The sequence below is a fragment of the Bactrocera oleae genome, chromosome 2 (genome assembly GCF_042242935.1).
Source record: "Bactrocera oleae isolate idBacOlea1 chromosome 2, idBacOlea1, whole genome shotgun sequence".
NCBI classification, from domain to species: Eukaryota; Metazoa; Arthropoda; class Insecta; order Diptera; family Tephritidae; genus Bactrocera; species Bactrocera oleae.
In genome coordinates, this window is record NC_091536.1 from 56,460,027 (window position 1) to 56,474,287 (window position 14,261).

At 33.6% G+C, this 14,261-nt stretch overlaps 1 protein-coding gene and 1 long non-coding RNA gene across 2 annotated transcripts in view; one reads left to right on the plus strand and one right to left on the minus strand.

The window, feature by feature from the left end:
* Positions 1 to 382: 382 nt before the first annotated feature.
* The window catches only part of beat-Vc (beaten path Vc), a 131,016-nt gene continuing 117,137 nt past the window's right edge, over positions 383 to 14,261 (minus strand). Inside the window, exons 4-6 of the mRNA XM_036357787.2 lie at positions 10,875 to 11,008; positions 1,238 to 1,538; positions 383 to 1,157 (exon numbers count right to left, since the gene is read on the minus strand). Coding sequence (XP_036213680.2) covers positions 1,072 to 1,157; positions 1,238 to 1,538; positions 10,875 to 11,008 — 521 coding nt within the window. The 3' untranslated portion in view covers positions 383 to 1,071. The remainder of the gene's footprint in view (positions 1,158 to 1,237; positions 1,539 to 10,874; positions 11,009 to 14,261) is intronic.
* LOC118679994 (uncharacterized) lies at positions 9,131 to 10,051 on the plus strand. The gene is made up of 2 exons (XR_011398061.1): positions 9,131 to 9,719; positions 9,787 to 10,051. It is a non-coding gene; the product is annotated as an uncharacterized lncRNA (long non-coding RNA).

Sequence of the window (14,261 nt, forward strand, 5' to 3'; positions counted from 1 at the left end):
TCTTTTATGAAACATGATGTAAATAATCTCTAAAGAAGTCGAATTGTGTCATATCTGAGGAGATCCCCCCAACACTCAATTTTGGACTATGTATGACGTTTCTTAGATCATAAGTAAATTTTATGTTTTGAAATTCCACAATATCATTATAATTCGTCGTTATTTCGGTGCATTGTCTGTATATAAGGCGGTTCGCAAAACGGTTCTAAGCTGATTATGTTTTGAAGTAGTTTTCCCTTTTCAAAACTACTTACAATAATCCTTTTATGGTTTTTTAATTTAAACTAAAAGCATTTCAGTCTGATTTTTGGTTAATGCAATGAGTCTTCTTTATTAAATGATTATGAAATACATTAAAAATTACAATTTTTATTGTAGGTAACATCCTTAAAATCACTTAAATCATGTTTATATGTTTTTATAGTGTCGCTATTGTTTTTAAAATCAACAAATTTCATAATCACATTGACGTAAGCACTTAACAGTTAATAACTATTTACAATATTTCTTATAAAGTACTTTATGCCGCGAATGAGCTCTCGAGATACTCAAGTATTGTAGTTAGTATTTAATGTAATGTAATTTAAATGTGCTCCTCTTCACTGAATACTCGATTTCTCTTATTATTGCTTATTTAAGGGTGTTGAATGCAGTGTTACCTATATTAATATCTTTCTTATAAGTAACTACGCTAATGTTTCACTATGGATTGAGTCAGTGTTATGGACTTGATCCCTTCTTTTATCGTCGGCGTTGGCACCGTGTTGGTAATTTTATTTTCTTGTTTCGGACATGGTTTTGTGAGTGATTCAAGTATAAACTTTTATGTATTAGTGCCGCTAAGCTTTAATTTACCTAAATTCTGTGCGAGTATTTTGTTTCTTTGTTTCCTTTTTAATGTATGATGCTTCCTTCAGCCTTCCCCTTACAAAGTAGTTAATTCAAATGTTGTTTTATTTTGTGATTAGTTATTGGCTTATTAAGCTAATTCTTACAACTACATTGATTTACTAAGTAACAGTTATGCTCTAAGCTGGCAGGCCTTGTAGACTTGACTTCTTATGTAGACAGCTAACTCCAATGGCAGTTGGTTAGCTGTAGGGATCCTTGCGAAAACAATAGGAAACATAGCCAGAATACCGAAGGATGCATAATTACTGAAAATACACAAATATAACATTACAAAAATTATTATCCCCATTTTTAGAACGTCTTTGAAGTAAGTAAGTACACTAACCCATTCTTTTATAATAACTGCCACTGTTGGACGCACTAGCGCCATTACCTTGCCCCAGCAATCGTTGTTTGTGTCCAGCATCGCGTAGTGCCAAAATAGTTGCCCGCACCTTACTTTCGCGCCGCACACTCGATATGCCCATTATATCCGCTACGCATTTCAGTTCTAGAATTTCACTTTTTGATATGAAACGTGGATCGTCGATGTGTATACGCAGCTGTAGGGAACTGGCGTAGAGCATGAAACCGTCTGTATTGCGCGTGATTTCATTCAGTTGTGGTTGGAGACTAGTAAAGGGGGCCTTAGGGTTAGAAAAAAATATATATTTGTATGATGTACTAACTACTTTGGAGAAGTATTAAAATTATTCAACACTAAAACATTTAGACTTCATTAAAAATTTCGAGCTACAGTTGAAGAAAAACTGTTAAGGGGTTCTCGGTAATGTTCCTTTCACAACGATGAGGTTTTCAGCAATGAAACGGGTTATTGACGATTGATATGTTGTATGACTTTAAAGGTCCGAAATAATTCTGATATTCCACAAAAAATTGCTTCTTCGTAGTTTTAACGAATTTTGATGGTTTCGGGTGAGGAGATTACGAATTTATTCATGAAAGTGTTGAGTGGGCTTTCTTTGAAAATTGCATATATTTTATTTTGATCAATTATTGGCTTATTAATAATAAAATTTATTTTGCCAGTCATGGTTAGGGTTCTGCGCCCCATTTTCATGTATACAAGCATTATGTGATCCCCATTCTAAGGCTCTTTACTAAAAATATGAGAAAAAGACGGGATGTTTTTTAGGTTAGGAGATCAAATACGGTAATTCATGAAAGGTTAGGATTTTATCAAAGTTATGGCTGTTGCGTAAAGTGGCGCTTGGAAAGGTTTAGAGTTGACCGTCAAAAATTTCGTGGGTAACCATTAAGCTAAAAATTATCAATAAATTTTGTAAAATATGCTGACAAACTTTCAGACTCTAGAAGCAAATATGAGAATCAATCAATATAGATTATATCCGCAATTATCTGGAAAGATATTGTGAGCAACAGGGAACGATACCACCAAATGATGGAAGAAAAATATCAAGGTTGATGAGATAATCCCATCCTGGTAGATTATTGCTGGTCCTTAAGAAATTTTCAATTGAAAAGCTACAAAAAAATGATTTAAATATAAATGAGAGCAAATCTTAAAAACTAATTGATTGCATGAACTGCGACTCCAAATATATCCAAAATCAATGTAATATGTAGGGCAACAAAACCACTGTAGACCAGTCTAATAATTATATATTAAATTTTTTCTCGGTACCTATGACAAGCTTTCTAAAAGTTAATTCGCGCAAAAACACGTATGTTTATCTTTTTATTAAAACCAATGGTACATTAAAGAATGACATTTGTCATGCAGAAATATTTTAAAATACGGCAGTAGCAGCAAAGGTGTTTCAGAAAAAGTTGGTTTGCGGTGCCTCTCATAACTTGGTGATGGATCATCGGAAATCAAAACAAATAAAATGTTAACTTCGGTTGCACCGAAGCTATAATATCCTTACTTGCCTCTTCGGAGATTGTTGCCTTAGACTTAACTCATGTCTAATTTCGTGAATATATTACGTCTAATAAAAAGCTTCCCATACAAGCACTTGATTCCGATTGTTCAGTTTGTATGGCAGCTATAAACTATAGTAATCCGATATCGGCCGTTCCGACAAATGAGCAGCTTTTTAGTTACAAAAAGACAAGTTCAAAATTTCAGCTCGATAGTTTAAAAATTCGTATATATACAGACATACGGACAGACGGACGGACGGACAGACGGATAGACAGACGGACATGGCTAAAGCAACTCATCGCATAATGCTGATCATTTATGTATATATTTTTATATGGTCTCGAACGTTTCCCTGTTCAGGGTAAAAAAAGGAGATTCATTCGCTAAATATAAGTTTTCCGCAAAAAATTTCCAATTTTTAATTTTTTAGAACACTTCAAATAATCGATTTTTAAGGAAAAAGTTTGGTAATTTGTTATTGTAAAGTGAAAATGAAATGAATAACAAACATAAAAATAGCTCTCCGGCGTTACCTCTGTATGTGGAGAATTAATATTTAAAACTTCCAAGGGATTGGTTTATTAGTTTTGGAGTTATGAGGGGCACCGTCTTTGAAAAGTGAATTGTGGCCAACTATTATAAGGCAGATATTAAATTATTCGTAACTTCAGTTTTGCTCAAATCACCTTAAAATTTTACACACAAATAATAACTACGCATTGAATAATAAAAAATAAAAAAATACAAAGTAAAACAATTTAGAAACCCTGGTTGTCTGCAAATCCTACCAATGTCAAAGACTACGAGACGTTTTATATCGTAAGGCAGCTTTCAAATTTCAGTATTTATACTTTATTTGTATCACCCAAAACTAATCGGGTAAGATATAGGGTTATGTATATGGTATATAAATGATCAGGATGAAGAAACGTCTTGAAATCCGGGTGACTGTCTGTCCGTCCGTCCATCCGCTTGTGTAAGCTGTAACTTGAGTAAAAATTATGATATCTTGATGTAACCTGGTACACATGTTTCTGGTCGCTGGAAGACGGACCACTACCACGGCCAAAAAATGCCATTAAGCGAATACAAATAAATTGCCATAACTAAGCTCCAAAATAAGGCAGAAGACTGTTATTCGGTACAAAGTATCACATTAAGGAGAGGCATTTGCAGTTTAAAGTTTATTTTAAGAGTGGGCCTGGTCCCACCCTCAAATAAGTTTAATGTGCATATCTCTAAGCCGGTAAAGCTATCATAACCAAATTCATTCAGGACAAATATTTTTAGAACCCTAGCGACAGTATGAAAATGAGTGAACAATTCTTATGTTACATTGCGAAAATAGGCGCAATCGAACAACAACCACGCCTACATCTCATGTAACACAATTTTAAATTACATCTAATTCTTTCACTTTCTAGTATACAATTCAAGCAAAAATTAATGTGTCGAGATAAAACTTTATTTTTGTGCTTAAAATGGATACAATTGGACGAAAACTTGACCTAGCCCCTTATAACTAATAATAGGGTTTTCGGAAATCTGACTGAATTTACACCATATGGTTAGTGATGGTATGTGAGGTACCTTAATAAGACCGAGGGAGCATTTTATTAATATGTGGCATGTTAATTGTATGTTTTATTCGCAAAAACAGATGAAATCGAGCCAATATGCCCAAACTCTCATATACTAGATATAATGATTTTCGGTATTTTAACATGTTTTATGCTGAATATGTCGGTCAGTGAGTATTAATTATATATACAATTGCTTCAAAATATGTTCTGTAGTATACCTGAGCAATGTCAAAATTAATGCAATACAATTTCTTTCTATACCCCCAATATACTCCATAAAATGATTTCCGTCTTTCCACCTGTCTTTTAATCGTTAAGCTTGGTCAAAATATGTGATATTGTAAAAAAACTAAATGAAAAGTTTTTTTAAAAATTATGTGGTTGGACGTAGAATTATAATAAAATTGGTCGATGCCTTGGTCTAACCTTTATATCCTTAAATTCATATAATAAAATATATAAATGAAACTCTCGATAGTAGTATGTCTTTGTGTGAAAAATTGGTTAAATCGTATTGATCCTTTCCTTTAATATAAAATTTTGCCAACACCTGAAGTAATTTCCCGGGCTTTGATCCTTGCAAGTTGCTAGAGTATAAAATGTTCGGTGCTAACCTTATTTCCTTTCCATTCTATACCTCAGCAATGTTAAAATTAACTCAATTATATCATCCCTTTCTTTGTCCCCAATATAGCCTGTATAATAATTTCCGACTTTCCCCCTTAAGAAAATTAAATGAACAAGTTTTCAGGCGTTCATGTTTATCTAACGACTGCCCAGCCTCATTACAATGGCGTCGAGCTACTTGGTCGCAGTGAAACCATAGGTAATTTGAAAATTTTTAAAAACTTTGTTTTTTCCTTGTTTACTACTTGTCTAACACGTGTGCTTCAGTTCCTTGGCGCCTCTGTCCGATTTAAATAGCAAAAGGTCTAGTGAGCTCCTCACTTTCAGCAACATTCGTCTTAACCATTTAATTAAATTCATTAAAAATATTCAGTTCCGAATATTGTGCTTATAAATACACTAAAAATTGAAGCTTGAACTACAGGACGTTTGTTCAATGGATGATCCAGTTTAGAGCTTACCGAACGAAGCGGTATCTTTCCTAGTACTCGCACTGTTCTTCAAATCTCAACCTCGAACTGTTGTTTCAAATAACTAATACATATAATATTTCGCTGTGAATCATATGCTTTTAGGCTAAAATTTGTTGTAGCAGAATTTAGTTTCGAACATACATATATATAATATGTGCTCATCGTATTAACATTGACTTCTGAGGTATTTCATAATTACACTAAATCACTTGAAGTACATGTGCTTTTCATATGAAATTGAATTGCATTCATTTGCAGTTTGAAGAACTTGTACATTTTATAGGCACTCAAGCGCACTTACTAACTGAATTGCCAACAAACACAATTACATATCCATATACATATGTACACACATATACATATTTATAGTGTTATGCACACTTTGACTGCTGTGGCATGCCGCCAACAACATTATGGCAAACTAAATAACAATGTGTATGTGCATATGAGTATACTTGTACGTGTTGAGAATGAGTAGGAGTGCTTAAGCACTTAAAGAAGTTAGCAAATTACGTTCTTTCCGTCAAGCTATGACAGAAATGAAAATTCTTTTGAAGCGGAATTTTTATGAAGTGAATAAAGGTGAGATTATTATTATTACCTTTTTGAGTCTTTACTGATTTTTCCTTGCGTTTCGCACGAAGTGAAAATGCAAAAGCGGCAACGTGAATTGCTCTGTCATAAAGGCGTCGAGTACTTTAAGTAGCCGTAGTGATGTGTAAATTAAGATGATTAAAGGGAGAAGTGAAAATTCTCTTCATCAAGAAGCTGAACGAATCATTTGCAATTGCAAGAAAGGGTGTACATACAAGACATGCGTGTGTTGTTGGTGTATGGCATGAAATTAAATGTTAAGTGCTTATCTATAAGAGAGAAAAATTAAAATAGCGGCTTGTACGTATGAATTCTCACTCGTATGTGCACGTGTGTGAGTTTGCTAGCGCCGCCAGCTGCATTGCCATAAAATTAACACTTGAGCAAACTGATATCCGCTTTGCCGGCATAAAGCTGGCTTCTGTTTCCTCATACATATGCAAGCTGTTGGTTGTGTCACAGTCATGGCTTTATGCACACAACTACTTATGATTGAGTTTATAATAAGCGCGCCAGCATATACAACTACAAGTGTATACCATATACAGTATGTGCATGTATGGGCATGTATGCATATGTGTGTGCGTGCAGTATGGGCGTCAAAGCGTGTGCTGGGCGCTTGCTGCCTTAAGGCTTCTGCTCTCTGCTTTCTGCCATCGCCGTGAACATTACTTCTGCATTTATTGCCACTGAATGCCTTTATTATGGATGATGGCAATAAGTATGCCAGCAACAATTTCAGACACACTCATGTGCTGTAAAAAACACACACAACAAACAAACATGTATGACAACAAAAACAATAGCAACAGCTTGTTAATGCTACCGAAGACTTAACTTAACAACTTTGGTGACGATGCTGATGATGACGTTTAAATATGCCGATAACGAGTGCATTTGTGAACGTTGCACATGCATGCATTACTACCGTTATGCGCGTATGCACTTGCACATGCATAAATATGCGTGCATTGTCGCACTTATACACGTTGAAATTTTTGTTTGTTTGTGTGTGTGTATAACAGTTGGCATGGAGTTATTTGTAAAAAAATATCTTTATGAAGAAGATATATAGATGGGATAAGCGGTTTGAGGTATGGCTTCATTTAAATTGAAGTTATTTAATATCATAATGCAAGTAATAACGCTATTATTGTAAATAAAAATAAGAAAAATTTTTACTTCGGCTGCCCCGAAGATTTAATATTCTTCACAGTAGCACTTTTTATATGATAAAAGGGTATAAAAAGATCTATATCTTGATTTTGATCGGTCAGTTTACATGACAGCTTCTTGGGGACAAAAGAACATGTGCAAAATTTTAGATTGATATGATAGACATGACTGAATCAACTTGGCTCACTACCTTTATAATTTATATACTATATACTTTATAGGGTCTTCGACGATTGCTTCTGGCTGTTACAAACTTCGTGGCAAACAGAATATTGGTCTAATCCAGAAAAAGGTTAGAGAAAATTTGGTTTGACTACATATGCAATACACGACAGCAGTCCGCAATCACCATATGTATCTATATACAGGGTAATATTATATGTTGACTGTTGAGAGTGCTCGAGCTAGCTAATGATATATGATGGATATCTTAACACAGCGGAAATGTCAGAATGTATTTTTGTCTTTTTGTGTGCGCCAACAAGCTTTAATATTATGAAATACAAGTGGTGAATTTTGTCGTCTAATAAAGTATGGCTACACACTTCTTCTTTTTAGTTGAAGAGTTTTAGTAGAAACTATACAATTTTACCACTGTTCTTTCCATTGTATACGTCCGGGGAAAAGTATTTACAGTGTTGACGAAAAAGTTTGAGCTTATTGAAACAGCTATTTTGATGATGGTTTAATTCAAAGCACCGTGAAATTTTTAAAAAAGGCTTACAGCCGAAAAAAGCTCTTAAAAGTATTATCTAACGAAGTAACCTCATAGCTACTAATAAAACAGAATTTCATATTTTATTACTTTCATGAAAGTATTTATCAACTGTTTTAGTAAAACTCTTACCTGTTTTCTATTTTGTTCATTATTTATTATTACACAAATTTTGTGCAGTCAGATCACCTTGATTGAATCAGATTTTCACATTTAATTCAAGTGGGAATTTTATGCAGAGTGTTTTTTTGGCAGTTAATCTTATTTGATACCAAAGTAATGCGGTACAAGTTGAACTTAATCAAAGTTAATAGATAGCATATGTTGTTTGCGCTTGTTTGTTGTTGGCGTTGTGCTAAAACATTTTATTACATATGGAAATCAGTGCATGGGTGGTGAAGAGTACACGTAAATTTAAGGAGCTGTGCTGTCAAATATAGAGAAATCGGTGTACACACTTGATATGTGCACAAACGCAATTTTCTTCTTAATGACAGCACTGTGCAATTGCGTTAAGTTAAAATTAGTTTTTTATAACTATACAAAAAGTTGAAAACATATATAAATAGGTAAAAACATATGTGTGACATAGAGTTTTTTTTTAATAGTAGTCGGTTTATTGCCACTGAAACCTTTCAGTTTATGCTTAGCAGAAAATACTTTGAATAAGTGGAAAAGCTCGGTATAATAAAGTGTAAAGAATAGAGGATACTGCTATATAAAGCAATCGCGAAATCTTCTATTTTTGATATAATTGAAAAAACAATATTTTCGGTTTTAGAAACATTGGCTTTAATTTACGACGGGTAAAGATGTTTTTTTGAATTAAATGATTTGAAAAAATATATTAAATTATAATATATATACATATGTATGTACTATGGATTATACATACATATACACAAAGTCAGTGTTCATTAAATCAGAAACAGATCAATTTCATATAAATTTTCACCAATCTAGGCTGTTTTCACTGTCTTTGGAGATTTATAAAATAGCTGTTTTTGACTAGCCGATCGAAGCTGTAGCATTTTATAGATTAGCTTCAAATCTCCTCTGTGACGGGATTAACACGTGTCATTTTGGTATGGTGAATTCTTGATAAAACTAGTAGAATAGTGAGATAATATACTCAACAGCCCAAATCTCATGATCTAGTGTCGGTTGGAACATGGTATACGAGTAAGTCTGCTATTTCTGATTGGATTCATGTGAAATTCTTTTCTTGTGTAGATAGAGCTGTAAAAAGGTGATCTGCATCATTAAAATATCAATTGTGTTTGTAAAAAGTTTTTAAAAGTGAAGTTTTACAAAAAAACCATGCGAAAACGATGTTAAATGACTGATTTCACTAAAGGGCAAATAATAGCTCGATCGCAGCAAAATCAAAGCTTCAGAAAAATATTGGGCAATGTGGAGTTCAGCCACACTACTGTAGCAGCTTTCATAAAAAAATATCCCAGTAGACTGTTCGCTGGTGGCTCAAAGATACAGAACGACGCCCTGCAAAAAAAAATTTTTTGAGACAACGGATCAGCTGATATCCCCCATGTATGGAGAAGGTCAGGCGAACGGTTCAGTTTAGAATGCCTATTATTCACAGCTCGCAGGATGATCTGGGGCTATTTTTCTTAAAAAGGAGTGAAATAATTGTGCTAATTAAAGGAAGAGTCAACGGTGACGTCTATACAAAAATCCTGGAAGCCTATTTGATGCCCAGCACGATTCTGCGCCATGTCACAAGGCACATCGTAAGTATTTTTTTTTAGTTCTACTATCAGTTATCAATCTAATTCTCAACTAATTTTGAAAAAGCAGTTGGCGTGGCCTGGGAATGGTTCAGATTTAAGTCCCATTGAAAGTCTTGGCCGATTATGAAGAAACAGGTAGCCGCACAGAAGCCAAAGGACCATAAGGAACTGGATTCCGTCCTTTTGAAGAAGACATTTCCCAAAACGCAGAGTAAAATTATAAAGCAAAATTAAACAATAATTGTCATACTACTATTTTAATTTTTTTTGTGATCAATATTGTAGAATGCTCCTAATTTTAATAATCTCAAAAATTTGATTCCCTCCTGAAATATTTAATATTAATATTTTTTGGCTAATACTATATTTTTTCTATTGGATCAAACCAATTTTTCGAGAGATTTGCTAAAAAATCGATTCTTATTTTGAAATTGAGCTTATTGAAAAAATAATTATGAATTGTCAAAAAAATTACGTGTAAAAGCCAGCTTATTTATAGAGAACAAAAGAGGGTTTTTTAATGCGAAAAAAAATGTCTCCGCTAAGAAAGAATCATAACACTGTTGCACATGCGTCAGAACACATATTAGTGCAGGCTCGCACCACAAGTACTGCCCGTTTGTTCGATTCGCTGAAGAGTAATGCTTGGCCAATCGAAGACAGTTATTAATTATAGCGTGTAACCTACTAATAAAGTAAAAATATGAGCATTGCATAATATTTTTAGGCCAAGTTTATATGACAGATGCTATAAGTTGAACCTAATTTATTGAAAATGTAATAAACTGATTTTTCACAGTCTTCAATTTCATTTTCAACAGTTGTTATTTCAGTAACTTCAGGAAAGAAGAGCCAAAAAAACATACAGTTTAGTATGTGAGCTCGATTATACAATAGTATACTTATACGTTACCAATTCGCTTACCCCGAAATTCTTATTATGTCATCGTTGAACTATTTGTGTTTGGTAAAGTGGTGCACGCTGTATTTACCACCATTTACCAAGTTAGCACACTCCCTACAGGGATATTTATGCATATGGATCACTGACATAGCCAATCATGAATCTCGAATACAAGTACCAGTGTCGTCATAAATAAATAGTTTTGTAAATATACAGTGCACGCATATATGTAGGTAAATTTATATACATACCGTTTTGTTGTTGATGTACCACGTAAGAGTCGTTGCGGGATTGGACCAATCTGAACTGCAGTTAACTGCCAGAAAATCCCCATATCGGTACGGATGCACAATGCCGTTGATGAAGGGTCCGAATTTGGGTAGAACTGTAAATAAACCAAATGGCAGTGGAAAAATCAGCACAACAGTCATTTGTTGTACTATGTAGTAAGTACATATGCACATGCATACGTATTTATTAGGGTGTCCGTTCATCCCCAAGTTGATTTTTTCTTGCAAACGTCCCTTGAAGTTTTTGCAATACAAAAAGGAAACGTAAACAAACTCTCATATATTTAACATGGGATTTTTGGATTGTCTGCAATAAATTATTATCTCTAAAGCAAATAATACTTGCAACTTTAAAATAATTACAATTTAATAAAACAAATTCCATTGCACAAAAATGGTCTGAATGATTTTTTTTCATAACAACATTATTTTAAAAGTTATACCTAGCTAAATTTATGCATAAAATTTACTGTATTCTATAGTACACCATGACGGATGAGCAACACAGAATATATAAATCACTTGTATGAATGCTTAGGCCATTTAATGTATAATATAATTGCTTATAACTTTAAAAGAAATGTTATTATGAAAATAGTTATGAAGACCTTTTCAAAAGAGCGAAATGTTTTGAATTATAATTTCACTTTTTTAAAGTTGTAGATTTACTTGCTTAATGCAAAATAACAATGAATCACTTCTTATATGCATGGGAAAAGAAGTATGATTTAGGCCCGGTTTAAAATGAAACTAAAGTTTGTAGTAAAACAACAAACTTGGAAAATAACGGACACCCTAGTGTTTATAAACATATATTATATTTAAATAACATAGATGAGAGACTGCAATGCATGGTGACATTAAAGTAAGGCAGCGAATATGATTGCAAATTACAAATTGCAGGAGTAGGAGAGGACCGTAAGCCAGCTAGTGGAATAGAGTCAGCAGAGATGAATGTGGTAATGCAAGCACTTTAAGTCAACAGTCATAAATTACTGCCACAACGCAATGTGCGCATACAACAGTTTCTAGAAGTACCTACGCACACACTCACATACACACATAAACTTTCGCAAATTTATTTTAAGTATAAATTTATATAAATTTTTATTAAATATAAAATCTATATTCATATCCATTCACACTTAATGAAAGTGCAAAAACGTGCATAGACATACATTCGCTCAGGAATTTGCATAGCAGTGTATCTGAGTGTGCGTGCCAGTGGCTCGTAGCCTCGTCTATCCATAAATTAAGTGCATAAAATAAAATTCGATTTGTTTACGTCACAATGGCTTATGTCAAAGCCAAAAGCGTGCACTAGCATATATAAGCACAGCCTTTACTAATATCAGCCGTTGCTCACAAACTCATACACACACTCATGCAGGACCACTACTTATGACACGTATGCACACAGATGCGTGTGTGCATAAATTTCTGTATGAGACAATGTGCATGTTGTAGGAGCTTTAAAACATTTTCATATGGATTAAAATGGATTTTACCACAACAACAAAAATATTTGGCTTTACTTTTGCACTCGTATAAAATTGGGAATAATGTCATTTATATAAGTAAAATTTATGACACTTTCACCAGATGACCCCTTTTGTTATGGCATTTTGCTGTATTAGTTATTGCATTTTTAAATGACAAAAAATATTATTCCAAGTGGCTTTGGCTATCGGCGATCTCTGTGTTTGAATCTTTGAAACATGAGGTGATCGGAGTCGTGGAGTCACAGAAAAGTGAAAAAGCAAAGGCTTGATCTTAACATCAGACCTGCGGGACGGGACGAAATCAGGATAATATGTACGAGAGTGCAGCAGTTTTCAGTCTTATTCGACTAATTTGGGCGTGCAATGCAGGAGGTGTGTGTAGCTGTACTGTCCTGTTGAAACCATATTTTTTTCAGTTGGTCAATGGTACCGAATTTTCTTTCCTTGTTTCGACTGTTTCTTAGTCTCTAGTGTATACCAGTTGCTAAATCAGAAAACACGGCGTACATCGCGCTGACAGCTTTCTTATGCCCTATATTTTATGCAGGATATGACCCGTGTGGTTTTTTTAAGATGTCTGATGTGTCAGTTAAGTACTTATCGGATCCTTGTTTATTTAAGAAAGTCAGAGAATTGATAATTCCGGCAGACTTTATATGAAATTAATTGTGCTTGACTTTTTTTGCTGAGTTCTTCTTCTACTTCAAAATACTTTTTCGTGCCATTGATTCTATTTCGTTTGGTTTAGAAAGTGCAGTGCCAAATAGAAAGCGTTTATCATTGGATTTTGGCCAATTTCACCCAGGGGATTTCAATAAATGCCATATCCGTGAAATATGAAAACTCGTCGCTTTGTACTACAACAAAAAAAAGTTAAATATTAAACCGAGGAATACGGTCAAAAAACGCATCTTAAGAAATCAGTCCCTAAGTCTCTTAAACAAAGTGAGTTTCCTTGAATGGATCAGACCCTTTACAAGTGGTTTATGACTCATTTTCGAAATTATATCCGTACCGTTTTAAATGCAATGACGAATAAGTTTCATTCTGAGTTCTACGAGCAAAATTTTTTTGCCAGTGATGGTTGGATGACTAAATTCAAAAAACTCTTCTTAATGAAAGTGATGAAAAGCTGTCATCTAGGGAAATACTGTGGAGCCATTTATAAGTAAGCTAGAGAACGTAACAAAAATTATAACCTTTCATTGCAGTATTTATTGGAAATTGCATCCTGAAAAAACGTACGTTCTTTCTGAAATAGCATCTGTACCAAAAAGAAAGATTAACATTTTTAGTGTGAGTTACATATTATAATAATTTACTTTATATATATTGTAACGTTACTTTTACTTTGTACATAACTTTTCGCTATCATTTATGGTCATCAACTTCTTTACTTTACTGCAACTTTCAAATAACCTGTGGAAATGAGGTACTCTCATTTGAATTCTTCTTACCGTTGCATATTTTAATTTGTCCTTCATTTCATTCTTGTGTTGGACATATATGTGAAAAGTTCGATGAAATATATCTTAGCTGTTGTACATATTTATAAAATATATATACTTGTACATCTATAAGTACATTAAAATTGTGTTTTAATTAAATTTATAGCACGTGCACCAATGCTTCAGGAAACAAGAAATCATCAATTTAAGTAATTGGAAAAATTTTTCCTTTCAAAAACCAATTGCTACGCGTAACCTATATGATCTTGAAGTATGCTTGGATGAATACTTTCATCTTTAAAAAACTTTTTTTTGATTACTTTGTCTCATAGGTATGTTTCAAAAAAAACGACATCTTAAGTTAGTAATTTTCATGGACTCGTGTTTCAAAGACTATT